Consider the following 17780-nt stretch of genomic DNA (forward strand, 5'->3'; position numbering starts at 1 on the left):
GTTGTGTCGAATCGGTCCCAACAAATGGTGTCGACAACGATGCCGATATCGTGCCATTTTGCAATGATTTTGTCGACCTATCCTTCGTATTCGACAACCAATTACGAGCCAAGGATGTGCCAATTCGACCGATCGCAGCACTGCTTGAATCTTATTATAGCTTTGTTTGTTTTTTTTTTTTATTTCTGTATTATAGTGACTTTCAACACATTTGGCTGGTTCGTCACTTTTACCTTCCATTTCGGAAGAATGTCGGGAGTGAGAATTGAACTCGTGACCTTTAGCGTGAGAGGTATGGATGTTACCGCTACGCCAGATCGCCTCCACGAGCTTTGTTTGTGTTCAAGGAAATTAAAATAAAAAGTGCAGAAAAGCGTTCTTTATAATCATTTTATTATACGCATAAGACGATAAGACGATAAGCTGATCATTCAACTCTGGTAATACCATCATCATTCGAAGCATCCTCCTCATTCAATTCGTTAACATCACCGGCCGGGATTTTCATACGTTATAATGAGGGAGAAAGAGCGGCAGCAACAGCTGAAATAAAATAAATTTTAAAGCCTAATCTTCTATGGTCTTCGCTAGTAATACTATTCTATTTATCCTCCTCAGTTTAGCCGTAATATATCGTAATTAATCGTTTCATCTCATTCACATCCTCGCTAATCATTCTTCAATCACTGGTGTTCCAGCTGCATGTTCTCCAGAACGGGTTTGGTGCATGAAATTTGTGCCGCAACAGCTGAAATAAGATGAAGTTTACTTTTGAGAATAATGAAAATACAAGCCTACCGTGTTAGCAAGTCATTTGATTTGGGAAATTACCTTTTGCTGTTGTAACCATCCAACCACTGCTTCAATGTTTTGTTTTTAAATGTAGCACTCGCTTTCGTGTTTTAAATGACAGCTTAGCGAGAAAGAGAGAAAGCAAAGCTACAGTGATTGCTCTGTTCAAATTATCTTGTAGAATTATAGCTGAAACTATAGACATTGTTGCCTGCGGGAGGCAAGGTGAGGTAATATTCCAGCACTTTTGTAGCACTTTTCGCTCGAAAGTATAGGAATCTGGGGACGATTAGCGCATAACGTTTCATTAGGTTTCAGTAGTTGAAGTTTTGCCGTTATACAGGCGCATTTCATCTAACACGCTTTATAGAGTGGGAGAATAGCATAGGGTTGGGAAAAAGAAATGTCGTATTTCTGATCGAAATTTGACGCTTTATTTAACATACTTAAAATTATCGAATTTAAGTCAAATATACGCCGTTTTGTTCGCAAACTTGCCATTTAGAAGGCAACTTCATTATCCCCCCTTATAAAACCCCCCCCTCCTTATTTGCAAAAAACTCAGACAGCCAGTTTTCGCAAGCCTCTTTTGAGGCCATCTTAGAGCGTTTGCATGGACCGGAAGAGATGATAATCACTTGGAGCCAGGTCCGGACTATACGGTAGGTACAATAGGACATCCCATCCGAGCTCCCGTAGTTTCTGGCGATTCATCAAAGATGTGGAAGGCCGAGCGTTGTCCTGGTGGAAAACAACACCATTCCTATTGATCATTTCTGGCCGCTTCTGGACAATCGCCTGCTTCAAACGGTCAAGCTCACAGTAGAGAACCGAGTTGAGGGACTGGCCATAGTCGAGCAGCTCATAGTGGATGATTCCCTTCCAATCCCACCAAACACAGGAAAACCTTCCTGGCCGTCAATACCGGCTTGGCGATGGTTTTGGCCGGCTCACCGCGCTTCGACCACGACTTTTTTCGCTTTAGGTTGTCCTACGTGATTCACTTTTCATCACCAGTCACCATCTTCTTCAAAAATGGGTTTTTTGGAATTCAATCTTCTGCTAATGGTTCCAAACTGTTTTATGGTCTATAGTATAGTATGACTCGATGCGATAAGTACAACACAAGATATGTTTAAGTGTTGCCATATATTGACAATATACGACATTTCTTTTTCCCTAACCCAATATAATATGTATCTTTCCGAAATTAATTTGTAATTATTATAATATTAACGAGCTAAGATGGAACGTTTGAAAATGCTGACCAATGCCTTGTTTCGATGATTGAAAAAATATGCCAAATTTGAGTCGCCCAATTGTTGACCATCCAACATATGGGGCTCTGGCAACCATATTACAACCAATGCGAATTGAGCGTTGGCAGCATAAAGCAGGGCTCGCGCTCAGGGGGCTCACGTATTGTTTACTGTTTGGAGTCATATATGTTAATATTTGATTACGTTGGACAGTTTCATTTGGCAAATGATGTTTGAATACCCATCCGGAAGCTTTTCTTGGTGATTTGCAATTAAAATCACTGCTGTAGGATCGCGCGGTCCACTTCATTTTTAATTTCAGGTCATGATTTCTATGCTCATGATTTTCTATGCCGGCTACAGAAAGATGACCGCATAGGACCCTCTGATCCAACCCAGGATGCTGCAAATAATTATGTCGACTATGGGAGAATGATGAACTAGACCAGTACAGACATAAAACTATCGTTAGAAGACCGTATTTAAAACACTGCTGTAGTTTTGTAGTAGGAATTGGGCATTAGAAAATCGTTTCCTTACTTCCACCACTGATACTAACCGTTCGTCCCTTTCCAGGTGTCCCCCCTGAAGTCGCTCCTGCGCGAGGATCTCAAACGGCGAATCTCGGCCCGGGCCACGAGCCGTGCCAGTCGCAACGGACTGCTTACCTCACCCAACCCAGCGAGCAGTCCAAAGCCGAACAGCAGCACCGCTACCTCCTCCCCGGCCCCGGAATGTGGCACCTCGAGTAGCAGTAGTAGCAGCAGTAGCAGCAGCAGCAGCGGTATCGGTAACAGCATCAACGGAACAACGAGTAGCAGCAGTAGCATTAGCAGCAACGCCACAGCCGTGGCCGTCGCAACTACCTCAAATGGTACCATCACGTCAACCGGACCGGAAACGGACATGATCCTGTCCGGTGGGTTGAAATCGAAACGGCACCTCCAGTGTCTGTTCTGTGGAATCGAGTTCCCAGACCAGACGCTGTACTTCCTCCACAAGGGCTGCCACAGCGAGAGTAATCCGTGGAAGTGCAATATCTGTGGCGAGCAGATGAGCAACGTGTACGAGTTCAACTCCCACTTGCTCAGCAAAAGCCATCAATGATGTTAGGCGAGGGAAAGGGAAACATTTTGCTGGTAATGTTTCTCTTTTTCTAATCGCTTCCCTAGAAAACCACACAGAAACTTACAGAGTTATTTTCCTCGATACAGTTGGGTTGGACGTTCCTTTTCTATTCTCCCCTCGAAGTGGTCGAGGCAATCCTAGAGTAGACACTTTTCTCCTCCGTTAACTCTCAACATATTCAGAAAACTAAGATTCGTCTGTGACACTTTTGTAGATTACACCAACAGCGATGGCGTATGATTGAAGCTGGTGTGGTCACGTTTTCGCGACAGCCAGCGTCACTAAAGACAGGGATAACAAAACAGTGATGTGAACCAGTCGTTACTGACTATAAAATGTACGTTAAGCGGAGCAAAACGGCCAATTACCTTCCTGATACTACCTTACTTTCTTCCGGAACATGCGATCGACTCGCTTGCTCCTCGCTCAAAGTATTCTACACTCTCAGAGAAACAGCACACCCACACATCATCTCTTTTATTTGCCCAAACCCTTAAAATACTGTATGAGGGAGAAAGATTAATATTGTTGAATAGAGGAAACATATATTTATTGTCCGTCCAATAGAATTTAAAACAGGAAGAGAACGTAGGGAGCAGAGAAAAATTAACCAGAGAGTTTACACACAACACAAAATAGCCAAAGGTATAAAGTCGCAAACCAAGGTTTAGTGGGGGGGGGGGGTTTTAAGATGACCCTCTGGATGTCATATGATAGTCACGGAGGCCGATTTTTCTTTTGTGTACCATATTTGGCTTTGCACCCTCTCGACCATTGGCCATTGTGGAGCGAAGGGGCACGCCGTCCAGAGCGGCCGGGATCCGGAAACGGGGATAGCTATAAGAAAATAGTTCCGAACGCATAAGAACACCTGTGGTAATCAAAAGGGCGTTTGTGAGATGAGGATCGCGAGCGCTAGGATGAAACACGTACACCTTCAGTAACAGCGAATGGACGATAGGATAGCAATACCAGTAAGCTTAAGTATGGACGACAACGAAAAACTGGAAACGGTTGGGGCACTTGATTTTTATCAAATTTTCACATTTATCTAAATCAGGAATATGGTTCACTGATATTCGAAAAATATAATGACAAAAAAGGTGGTTCACGGGATGGTTGCATTGCGGTTTCGAACACCGATTGGTTTACTTGGTTTACTTATTGGATTACTTATTTCCAACGTTACGGATCTTCTGTAAACGTTAGTATTTCGCAAGGAAAATTTACCGGAGTTACAATGGTATACCTTCCAAAATGCCATTATGAATCTCAATCCAAGTATTTATGTTAGTACCATAAATAATTGGTAAGCAAAATTTTTCAAGGAACGATATTGAGGTAAATAATGTTGATTTCTTCAGTTTAAAATATGATCTTGGTTTGTCCACTTTTTTTAATGCTCTAGTTCAGCGCATCTGTGTCAAATGAGGTCCTCAAATATTAAAAACATATAAATCAAATTGTCTTTTTTATGATTTACAGTAGTTTTATAGGATATTTTTACGAATTAACCAGCCATTTTTCCATTTCCATTTCGTTCGAGTTATAATTCCCTATTTCGAACGGAATACAGAATGGAATCTCATCAAGTCGTTCGAAATATTCCGAATCGACCGAAATACAGAATAGGGGTGAACATCTTTTGCACCTCGTGCACCACTTGTATCAGATTTATATATCTATATCATGCAATTAATGTACCTCAATGACCTCAGTTCTGATCATGGTTTGTCCTATGAGCTGATGTTGGTTTGTCCACATGATTACCATGATAACCGCTTGGCGCGCTGCAGTTTGTTTGTTTTGTTGTTCTCCGCGCGAAGCAGAAATAAAGTTTCTCTGTGTTAAGTGCTGTTCACCTTTAAAATGCCCAACAAAAGATAATTTTCTGAAGAAAGCATAAATTAAAAATGGATCAATATGATGACAGTAAACTCAACCAATAAGAAGTGCTACATCTACTTCAATATTTGATTTTTGACGTAGAACTACGTCTTTCAGGAAGGGTGCCAAATCAGAAAAAATGTCACGTTTTTGTGAAATAAAGTTAATGTTAATAACTATTTTCACAGCGAACAAATTCTGATACTTCGCACACCAATGGAATCGGAAATTCTCTAAGATTTGTTTGATATACTATACAGTACAAGCCACTAACACCTAACAGTTTAAATTAATGAAAACTGGAAGCATTCTTATTTTCCCATACATTTGTTCTGCCGATTTGTGTGCATTCCCGAACAGACCTTTCAATAATGAGCAATTGATACATTCGTTTCTGACCGTTTTCAACATATTTGGTTTAAATAAGCCATCCGCGATTTGAGCCACACCGCTTCTCGTTTGGTGGTCATCGAAGCAAGAGGGTTTCCGCAGAGTGTCGAGTGGGAGAGGATTGTTTTCTGGACGGGTGAAGGAGGAGTATGGAATAGAGGGCCCTTCTCAGGGCTAGAGGCGGAAACCAAAAATAGAATAGAATGAAAACACAGATGCGAATGAGCTAGCATAACACAACGAGCGGATATCATTCATGCCTAATGCTGATTTCACACACATACACACAGCTCGATACAAGAAGAGGAAGCCCTTTACGCTTTAAGCAGCATACGAGAATTTTTTGTGCTAGTATATTTTATGAAAGTATGCTTTCAAATTTCAGCAGTGTAACCTTACTGTTTCATGTTGTGGGGTTCGATCACATCTGAAGCGAAATATAGGAGCAAAAGGGTTCATAGTTTATAATCGATATCTGAGTTGGAAGGAGAAAGTCTGATGCGAGTTGAACCAAATAAACGAGAAGTGCTTATAGCTTTCGACTCTACTCGACTCTTTCGAGTCTACTGAAGTAATAAAAAATTAAATAGCTAAAAAGATATTACAAAAATTTAGATGCATTCTAAAGTAATATCCAAAATGATAAACGAGTGGATTGAATAATATAATTCCGTAGTTCTACGTCGAAAACTGTGGCCGTGTCCTAGATACAACCCATTACAATTTTTTTCATTAAAAAATGATGATTTCTAAAATCGGACACATCGCGATCATTTTTCGGACAAACCATGATCATAATTTCTCTTTGAAAAGAATTGTTAAAAACCTAAAAATTTGAATAATTTGAACGCGACTTGGGGCATTCCAACAAACCCATCCCAAACACAAAATCGTCTTGATTATGTGTGATTGTTAACGAAGAAAAATCGATTTGCGTTCACTAGTTACGTGAAAACACCCTAAATCGGATAAACCAACATCATTTACCCTACATATATTTATATACAACGAATGATATATTTTGATACAAACAAACATTCTTCTTCGAAGCTTCCAAAAGTACAGGAATCTCACGTTTCTTATTACCTTGGCATCCCAGGTCATGTTTGAACACATTGTGCATTGTTGATTTAGAAACATTTCGAGATCAGCGACCATTTTACGTACAGAGCGTTGAGATTTTCGTCGAATTCGCTCCCGACGATCTCAATCACCCGCTCAGTCCTAAACATCTTCTGCCGATTATTCTCTGGTCATCCAACGAGGTAGTCTCACCAATACCTCCTAATGGTTTGATAAACAAAATCACGCTTCACACTTTTTCCATAAATAATTTTATCTCCACTGCACGAAGCTCTTCCATCGATGATAAACACATACAAAGATAATTATGCGCTAATGCTTCACCACTATAAGGAGGTAAAAAAGTGTATGAGCCTGAAACATGAAACTTTCCAATCGCAATACCTAATTTACAATCCACTTGGTCTCCCTAAACCACCGGAAGTCCTGGAAAAACGTACGACTGATCAGGAACCGCTGTAAACAACTTTCTGCGCACTCATCCCGATCCGCTATTGACAAAATTGCGCGCACTCATTCCGAGCCGCTATCGATCGAATCCTGCGCAGTCATTCCGAGTCGCTATCGACAGAATCCTACGCGGTCATCCCGAGCCGCTACCGACGAAATTTTACGCGGTCGTTCAAAGCCGCTATAAGCCAAACCATGCATGGTCAATTCGATCCGCTGTCGATTTAGAAAAATGCAGTCACCTGCGTCATTCAGTCAAAATCCCGGCCCGCTGCCGAATGAGAACAACAAATATATCCTACGAAGATCTGCTAATAGCAGTATGTTGTGGATAAGTTTAATATGTTTTAATAAAATATTTCAAATAAATATTGCAGCTTATTTATGAGGTTTAACTAACAAAATATCGAGTCAAATTATGCTCTCCATACGGTCCTCCCGAGCCGTACTTTTTCTGCGCGGTCGTCATGATCCGCAAATATTTTTACATCCATTTTTAAACAGCACGGTCGTCCCGATCCGCACTCTTATTAATATCGTTTTTTTCACACGATCGTCCCGATCCGCACGCTTATCATTATCATTTTTTTCACACGGTCGTCCAGATCCGCACTCTGATTATTATCATTATCATTACGGTCGTCCCGATCCACAAATGTTTTACTGCCATTTTTACACAGCACGGTCGTCCCGATCCGCTCTCTTATTATTATCGTTTTTTTCATACGGTCGTCCCGATCCGCACTCTTATCATTATCATTTTTTGGAACCATTCCAAGCAGAAAATTCACAAACACACAGAATGAACTCAACAACAAAGCGACTTTTACTCCAAACTCTGGAGAACCTTCAGCGGTCTGAATACATATTGTCCCTAGAAGGCATTAGTTCATCTGCACTCGAGAGCTCCAACGATTGTGACTTTGTATTTTTATTATTGGGCCTACACTATACAATAAATTAAACTATATTTTTACAACAACGACGACTGTTTCAATAATTAGCTTTTTGGATATGGTTTGAGTTACAACCAAATCCACAAAGCTGAAACGAACAAACTGAGTTATCACAGTTCTTATATTCACTCAGTCAACGGCCCATCAAGCCAATTATCATTTGCAAACACACAAAATATAGTTTGCCGTTGCGCAATATATTCTTTGTTTACATTTATTGAAACAAACTTCAAAAGCTCAAGGCAAGTTCAATGAAATGCGCCACACAACAATACCAATTAGAGCAAACATGGAACATTCCTTCAAACCTTGTTCAAAAGTGAGTTTCATCCCAGTCTCCTCCGATATGACTGTGAAGACACTTCTTTTCGTACCATGTGAAAGACATTCCAAAAAAAATCACCTGGCATCCCTGCTTACGTCAGCGATAGCGATTGATCAGTGGTTTACGATTCCCACTTTCTCACAATATTTCACCTTTTATTAGAAAACTCACTTGCGGTGTGGTAAGTAAAGAAAAGAGTATTCAAAGTATCTGCTGAAAATTCAGCAGTCTGGCAGGATCGCCAAAATGTGTGACCTCTAAAAATTGAAAAGAATTGACGAGCGTGGAAGAGCGAGGATAACTGATGAACTATTCTAGTAAATTCAACCTGACTTCAATCCACACTACTACTCGCTCCCTTGTTGCCCGCGTACACGATCTGATTTTAACGTCCAGATGAAACGAAAACTTAATTTCTGATGCAAAAAAGTAGTTACATCATTGATGGACGGCTCCATTGTTTACCCACCGTGAACTCAAATCAACGAACTTAAACAGTTACCAGGTATGCTATAAAGGTCCTCGCGTTGATATAATAAATAGCTACAGTTCGGGAGGAATTCTAAACTAAATTTTAGTTCACTTTGTCTCCGAGTTTTGTGGAAAAAAAACCAACAGGAAAACGGGTTTATTTAAACAAAATTCACAAATTAATCAGATTTTCTGAATACAACACTGCACGCTGTTTTATTGGTGTGAGTAATTTTCGTGTGCGATACAAAAAAAATAAGCTCACTTGTAGTATATTTCATACCTCATTGAACCAAACATCGATACATGCATACGTGATATATGAGAGAGCGAAACGAATTCATTTTGGGGGAAGTCACTTGCAATGAAGTCCAACTGACGGGGAAGAATGAAATGAGATAGTCGAGTCGTAGAGTGAGATAGCAAGTAAACGCCCGAATGACTGTTGAGTCATGTTGACGGAGAAACTGCTAGAAGAAGCCAAAACTCATTGTCAATTGAATACGAAGGCGAAATTCTTAAAAGTCCCGTGACTATCCTTAGTTGAATATGACTTTTCCGAGCCTTGATTCTGACTATTAACCGGTGCGTAAATTGTAAAGGATTTTTCGCACTCCACTTGAAGAGCTCCGTTACGAGGCTGGTAAAGCCGCTTTGTTATTTACATTTGGTCGACCGTCAGCGCTTCGAGAGTTATATGGGACCAGCCGCTTTGTGGTTCCTCAGCTGGTCACGCTTGGTCCAGACCCTTACCATTTTCTTACTACATTCTAAAATCGGTGAATGACTGATTACCATTATATCCTCAAATCCCAGTTGGATTCAAATTGTATATCTCTTCTGTCCATTTTACATGTCTGTCTTACGAACAGAAAATTGACCTGAATGTCATGTGTTGGCGAGGCTGATTCGTGTGGCTCAGTATGGATGGATAATTACCGAAGCTCAAAAACCCGTTAGACTTCTTCCAGATTTACTGCACATAAACGAGAATTATGTCAATACTGATTCAGATTGTTAGATAACACTTGAGATACACAATTAGATATTCACAATCAGGTTTGAGATTTTGAAGCAAGTTTTCTGACTTTTACTGGCACACGCGTATCTTTGAATTAGCTCCTAAAACTACAAACACAATTTAGCATCGAAACATTTCAATTTCTACTCCGAGGATTAATCCTACTGAGAAATGTTGTGACATCGAAACAGAAGGCATGTAGAGCAGCCTCAGAACCAGTCACATAAATTTTTGGGCCTGAAGATCTTTCAATTTTGCTCGCTCTGTGGCAATATTTATGAATAACGTCAACATTACGTCTGAGTCTCGCTACAGTCAACGGAATTGACCGAATTGACAACGGAATATAAGAATGCAACACAAAGTCTTTCATCTTTCGATGATGTATACTTGATAAATAGTCATTGATTTTGGACAGTCATGCAAGTGTAACCATGGAGTCTTCGTTGCATAGAAGCGACCCACCAATTGGCAGTAGTAACTCCTACTTTCAGAGGTGTCTAATTCATGGTCATCCTAAGATACATTCAGCTTCAAATAAGTTCTGGATCTTTTCAGATTGATGCTGCTGCTAAATAGTGCAGATATTGGGTGTACCACCACTTACTTCATTCCGTTTCCACAAGACGGCTCAAGGTGCCGAGTTTTGCACAACAAGTTCAATTTTTACTGCGTTGAAAATGTCTTGTTTGGTTGCACCATTTGCGGGAAGTTTTGATTTTCTGTTTCCATTGAAAGAAAAGTGTAGCTGAAGCACATTGGATGGTTGTGGAAGTTTACGTTGACTTTGCACCATCGGATAGATTTCGTAGGGAATGATTTGGGCGATTTCAAAGTGGTGATTTTAGAATTAAATACAAAGAGTGCTTGGGTAAACCGAAATAATTTGTAGACGAAGAATTAGAGACATTACTCTATGAAAGATCATGTCAAACGCAAACGAAGTTTGCAGAATCATTGGGAGTAAGACTATGAGCTATTTCTCAACAAGTCAAACCCGCAAGATACATCCAAAAGCAAGAAAATTATGTTCCAAGCAAATCGAAAACGAGAGATGTCTATCTATGGTGAAGATGCTTTTCACAATTTACGAATGGCTTTTATTTCTATCAGACACGTCTACTAAAGCTAAGTCAGTCAACAAATCCAGTTAACATCATATATCATTAACACATTAAGGACCGCACGTTTTGGGTCAAACTTGAACGCTTAATTTGTTCGGATTCCACCAATGCGATCGTTTCCTACGATGTGGATGAGACGAAGGCGAGCCATCGGTAGGCCTCGTTAGATTTTCGGCAAACCATCATGTGTAGAAAACACGGGTTATTTCGTGATCCATCCGTAACAGACGGAACGCAAAACACGAGAAAACAATGTGTTAACATCCTACACAAACATATACGGTGTACCTGAAACTACCGCAAAACCACGCTCATTCCCGGGTGAACCATATCTTCGACTGCTCGCCAGCGTTTCCAGGGTTTCGAAAATCGTTTCCGTGACTTAACACCCACTTTGGTTTCCGATTTACTGTATTATTGTTTTTCACCCTGCCCCGAGAGGTATGACAAAATCTATCTAAACAAGCAAATGGCAAGGGAACGTGTTTCGTTCTCATTTATCGAGGAAGATGGAGAAATATTATACTAAATAATAAAACAAGGAAAAAAGATAGTGTTTATTAGAATTAATGGTAGACAAAAACGGTTCGTTAAGTTTGATCATAGTTTTTTTTTTGTTTTGATTTTGTACATAGGAGAAAAAATCCACAGATACGACGAGTGAAACATTACTGTTATTATTTTGTTTTATAAGTTTTGGTTTTCACCCGGCAAACCGTTGCACATTTACAGATAGCGTTAATTTGTCATATAAGGTGATTTAGAAACCAAGTTCAGGCCAAGGTGTAACCGAGAGTTCGATAGTGTGAGCAACTGATTCAATGGAAGGAGACTAATTATTCTATAAGGACATAGCTATATTTATACATCTTCTTGTTTTTGTTATTGAGAGAAATTATTAAACGTGTGAAGAGGTATGCATTGATCTACAAATCTAGATGGTAAAAATTATTGAGCAACAAAATATTGGAGAAAAAAATTCAAATCGAGATAGAATAACTTACAAAGATTATTTTATTCATAATTGGATAATTACTGTGCAGGCGCAAACAAATGTACTTAAACTTAAACCATCGGTTCAAAAATATTCATACAGCTAGAGAGTAACTAGGAGATGAACAAACGTTTGAACAGAAAATAGGACAAACTGCCCCAAAGCACCACCACAAATGCCCACTGCGAAATCTAACTGAACAAAATTACTGGCGGAAGGAAATCTACACTCAAACCACACAAATAGGAACATAGAATAGCATATTTTCAGGACCAACATTTGCTCATAATCAATAATCCCCTACGGAGCAGGTAAATCCAAAACAAGATAGTCTACAAAATACACTATTTACTTTACAAAAAAGTTTTTAACGACAAAAAATAGGAAACAAATTCTTTAGATAACGTTTTAAGCAGAACACAAATTTTACGATTTTTCATGGAAAAATTTCACATTGCAAAAACTAAGAGTAACCAACAAAAATACAAATTCGATGGTACCTACACAGAAAAGGAAAGCTGTTCAAAAGCAACCACCTTTTTATAGATGTCTCACTTTCACTCAACGAAACAAAAAAAAAACAACTCTAACAAAACGAAACACAAAATTGGACAGTCTTAGGAATAATAGAAATAATTTCATTCGATTCAAAATTTCAAAATTATTAGAAATACTTTTTAGAATAAAAAAACAACAACTGATAAGGCAAGCAAAATATTCGACATTTTCATGGTAAGAAATAAAGTTTACTCTTTCTCTCAGCTTTGCATCAGATAAATTAAAATATTATATGATCAAAAGTCAAAATTTCCAATCTGCATCACAGCGTAAATGACTTACTTGTACTGGATTACATGACAAAAAACAAAACCTATTGGCAATTGAGAGCGAATTTCTTACATTTCCTATCCGTTGACTAAAATGTAAATAATACTCACCAAATTAGGGAAGAATAATGAATGGAAACGAAGGATCGCAGATGAAAGGATAAATAAATGAATAAATAAACCACCAACAGGTACACACATACAAGGAATTTCTACTCTGCAACTCTAGAATGACGTTTGCAAAGAACGGTGCCTTCCTACGAAGATGAGAAAGAGCGCGAACGCGAGCAAAAAAAGAGAGCGAGAGAACACGGGCAAACTAGATAGAGATAGACATAGAAGATAGAGAGAGCAATCTGTCGGACAGTTGTGCATTCAACCGGGACAACATAGAAAAACAAAATAGAATCAGCAAGCCAAAAATAGAACAAAACCGAAGAAAGGAATGCAATGCTTAACACGAACGAACCAATGGATGGATGGAACCGGGTTTAAGGACAACACAAAACATCAGAGCAAAGAAAAACGGCGCGGAAAAAAGAAATAGAAAACTGACCTCTCAACCAGTTGAGATCTAGCAAAAAAAAAGGGGAAAAGCAAAAACAGTAGATAGAAACAAATTTTTCATTTGAAGCATAACAAAAATGAAAGATGAATTTTTAAAAGCTTAGAACGAAAACATAGTAAAGTAAATAGCCTAATTTAAATGTAAACGAAGAAAAAAACAACAATTAAAAAAACAGGCCTTATAATGAACACTATATGCAAGGAGAATGAAACGAAAAGAATCAAGCAGAAAAAGAGGGTAAGGTAGCGTTGAAGAAAACAGCAAACGGGACAAAGCAGAAGGTAACCAAAACAAGCAAAACATACAAACAAGAAGTACAGAGTTAGACAATTTTTTACATCATCGTAGCATGCAAAGAGAACTTATAAATTATAAACCAATTGATTGTTATTATACAAAACATATTGAGGAGCATAAGTGAATAATTTTATCGACTTATAAGCGTTTGAATTAAAACCCAACTTACTCTTGGAAACAAGATTAGAGAAACAAAACAAAAAAAAAAGGAATTACAAGAAAACAGAAAATTGATTAAGCTCGTGTGTTGAACACAAATACACGAACACATTTAACATTAAGCCACAAGAGAAAAAAAACGCGTTTCAATAAAAACATTCCGTCTATATGTGATTTTTAGAGCTAGCTGGGCGATTACAGCCAGGTTGAGGGAAAGCGAAAATAATGTGGAGTCCTGGAAGAAGAGATAGGGATTTTGTTACGTTCGATAAGTAGGTTGTATTTTACGTCTGTTGAATGATTATATATATATATATATATTTTGGTCTTTTTTTTCTCAGATATATTTTAAGTGCGTTGTATCATTTAAGGCGTTAAGTAGGAAAAAGGCTCTATTTTTATTTTTCGTGTTCCCGCGAAAAACTAGCAGATAGCTTAATAAGTTTGGAATGCGGAAGGAATCTATACCAAGTGTATTTTCGAGAGCTCACATTTTGTTTATTACTCGATAGTGTGAAAAAAATGAAGAAATGAATGAAACAGAAGCGCTCTTATTAATCTAAATTAGTTAGAATTATTCGGCATTCAACAATTGAAGAATGAAAAAAAACAAGTGGAAATCATATTCTCAGTCTTTTCTTTAAATTCGGCAAGGCATCGAAATCGATATGATATTACCACAATTAAGAAAATAACAGTAATAAACGTTGAATTGTTCGTCGAATTTTTTCGTGGTTGACCCTTTGTGACACTTGAAAAGTATATATTCAAATCATCCACACACATACACACACACATTTCAGTGAGAACATGTGAATCAAAATAATGAACTGTCATTTCATTCAAGCAACAACAAAGATTAGTGTGAGAGTACACATAACAAACAAGCAAACAAAAAACAAAGAATACAAAAATGCATACATATTACTACTATAAACGATGGTGATGGTTCAAATTATGAATTAAAACGATTAAAAAAAACAAAACTCAAATACAAAATTTAAGAACATTACAATTATATTGACTTATTAAATATTATATTAATGATATTTTCAAAAATTCTACCCAAAGAGTTTTATTCAGAAGAAAAGAAATTTCTCCAGAGGCTATATTATTTTTAGTAATATACAAATTACTTGTTTTTCATAATGATGTCGCTACTGGCGATAAATTTATTAAAAAATATATTCCAAAAAAATAAGATTATTATCATCGATGGAAACCATCTGAGGGAAAACTTTTTTTCATTTATACGTAACAATTGGTATTAGAAATGGATGCGTTCCGTGTCATACAGTATTCATCCGATAACTGGACCCAGTTATCGAGATTCGCTTGCTAACTAAAACGCCATGTAAAACGTCAAATAAAATCGAGGCGAACTTCAATTAATTCTCGCGTAACTTTTTAAAAGGTCCAATGTAACATTTTTGTCAATTTCGTGAATAACAAACAACAAATATTTCCTTTCTCTAAGAAAAGATTATCTTTGGATTTAATTTGGATATTATTTGTATACTCATTGATAGACCAACGAGCCGCTAGGGGAATAACGGTTTGTTTCCTGAGCCAAGATCATAAAGCACGTGTTATAATGGGCAGTAAGCAGGCACCGCTTAATGCATCTCGAATATTGCGTTAATCTACCGAATCATGATTCTGTCATGGCTGGAAAACATAAGCTTATTCCGTCTGTTATCGCAGGATGCAAAATAAAGCTAGGGCACCTCGATCTTGCTGAAGTTGTTCTATGCAGTGTTCCAATATACGTTGCAGTTTGTTCAGGAAGGCACTGTTCTTCGAACGAATTTCCTCATGGGATCGACTATCAAAGTATGTGCGAGCTGCCTGAATTCGAGATTATTCGGTACCGAAGCCAGTAAACATAATTAATTTGGATGGAGCACCAGACGAGAACCCTCGTTTTAAAAAGGTCATAGATATTTCCGATCTATTATTTCAATCAATTGAATTTTGATGCAATATTAGTTGCTACAAATTCTCCAGCACGCAGTGAATTCAACTAAGTTGGATTGTCTCTTTTCCGGCAGGTTAAATACTTCCTCGTGACCATGAGGGCTCTCACATGGATAAAAACTCGAAATAAGGGACCCGGAATTGGAAATAAAACATTTTTAATATACAGGGGAATTGTTAGCCGATTTGTGGAATAACCTTGCAATCGATGCATATCCCGTCAAAGCAGAATATAGGGGAAAGATGGTAAAGACCTTTAGCAAACGTTGATTTTTTCGTGAACTTCACAAAAATATATATAGCTATCTCACCACAAATTCATAGTCTAGGTCTCTTTTTATAATAAAAATTGTCTTTGAGGCAGAAATTTTGCAAAATGAATGAGTCCGACTTTAAAAAAAAAATAAGATTGAGTCGGGAAAGACAGACACTTGATAACAATTACTCGATAACAATGAGAACCTTATCTTCTGCAGACGAAAATTTACATCGAGCTGCCAGCTAAGTGTACACAGTTAGTGTCACAGGTATTGATACACTGTATTGCAAGTTTGTATATCATTGAAATTTAAAATAAAAATGTAATTTGTTAATAATACAGGGGTGTCTGTCTTTCCCCTATTAAATTCTCAAACTCCCAAATCGACGAAGCGGAATTAGTACAATATCAAGTGAGGAGCTTAGAATGAAAGGGGTGTAAGTGATTTGAATGATTTTTATACATCGACTCTCTCTTTTGGTTATAGCAGAGAAGAGAAGTGGAACTCGAGAGAAAAAAAATGGCAACGATTTGTGGCAAGAAAATGTAAACAGTGAAAAAATTGACAGATAGTTTACGCTCTAAAAATTGAACATAATGTTAAGATGTCTCTAAAAGGGTGGGAGACATCATATATAAGGTGGGAGGTTCGTATATAATGTTATTAATGTTAGCATCATCATGATAAACACGGCGAATGGTATAGAAATTACGAACTGAAATTGAATAAAACATACATATAGACGCTAAAACGCTGTGGATAGATATTATAATGCATTTTTATCGGTTTATGTATAATGCATTATCAAAATAAATCCATATGTATTGTAATCATAACTTGCTGTGCTATTCATAACAACATTGATGATCGTATTCCACCAATGATGACAAATGTGTAATTTACGAATGAAGCTTCGCCATAGAAACTGAACATTGAATAAAAAAAATTAAAATGTGGTAAGAGCATCAGTTGAAATATTTTAAAGCATTCTCATCGGAATAAGTTGAATGATACAATAATTATACGACTAAATAATGTAGGTACGGTTAAAAAACAACATAAAAATATGATTTCTGAATATATTTTTTTCAGTTTTGAACACACTCTATAAAAAGCTATTTTTATTTTTTTTAAATACCCTCTGTTGGTATTGTATCTAGAATTTACAAGGTAATAACACGTTAACTTCAATTAGTTTCTAGTAATCAGTTTTTTAGTTGCAGGGGAAATTGACACCAAACTATATATATTTTTTAGTATTATATATAGATTCCATGCCAAACCGACATAGTGGTTCTCAGATTTTCGTGTAAATTGGTAGTTTTGTTCCTTTTCGTTAAATATTAGATCCCATTCCATTTTAGGGTGGTTCGAAAAATCTAGTTTTCTCCTTTTTTCCAAAAATATTTTTTTTAGATTCATATCTTTTGAACTACTAAACAGATTCAGATGATCGACATATCAAATTGGCCAGTTAGGCAGTTTTTTTTAAATACTATACTTGCAAAAAAAATAATTTTGTTTTCTTGATTATTGATCGTAATTGTTCTTTATAGTTTTCATTCAAGGGCGCTATGTTTTTTATATTTCTTCTCGAAAGCTGAGGATTTTTTAGATAACATATTCAAAAATGTGTTCTTCGTTTTTAAATTATGATTTTTCAAAATTAACCGATGGTTGAAAAAATCATTTTTCTCCTTTTTTTCCAAAAATGGCGTTTTTTAAAAATTCATAACTTTTATCTACTGAATCGATTCATATAATCGACATAGTTAATTTAAGTCAATAATTTCACACGTGCAAATATTTTTT

The 17780-nt window shown here is 37.3% G+C and overlaps 1 protein-coding gene and 1 long non-coding RNA gene across 5 annotated transcripts in view; one reads left to right on the plus strand and one right to left on the minus strand.

Annotated features, from left to right (window-relative positions):
* The window catches only part of LOC129768069 (uncharacterized protein DDB_G0271670), a 174606-nt gene extending 159873 nt beyond the window's left edge, over nt 1-14733 (plus strand). For all 4 annotated transcript variants that reach the window (XM_055769476.1, XM_055769479.1, XM_055769477.1 and 1 more), the window contains one exon: nt 2628-14733. In XM_055769476.1, the coding sequence (XP_055625451.1) occupies nt 2628-3158 (531 nt within the window). In that variant the 3' untranslated portion in view covers nt 3159-14733. The remainder of the gene's footprint in view (nt 1-2627) is intronic.
* On the minus strand, nt 384-1016 carry LOC129768070 (uncharacterized). The gene is made up of 3 exons (XR_008741626.1): nt 832-1016; nt 598-748; nt 384-543 (listed from the first exon to the last, which is right to left on the minus strand). It is a non-coding gene; the product is annotated as an uncharacterized LOC129768070 (long non-coding RNA).
* Nucleotides 14734-17780: the final 3047 nt, after the last annotated feature.

This window comes from Toxorhynchites rutilus, chromosome 2 (assembly GCF_029784135.1).
Source record: "Toxorhynchites rutilus septentrionalis strain SRP chromosome 2, ASM2978413v1, whole genome shotgun sequence".
Lineage (NCBI taxonomy): Eukaryota > Metazoa > Arthropoda > Insecta > Diptera > Culicidae > Toxorhynchites > Toxorhynchites rutilus.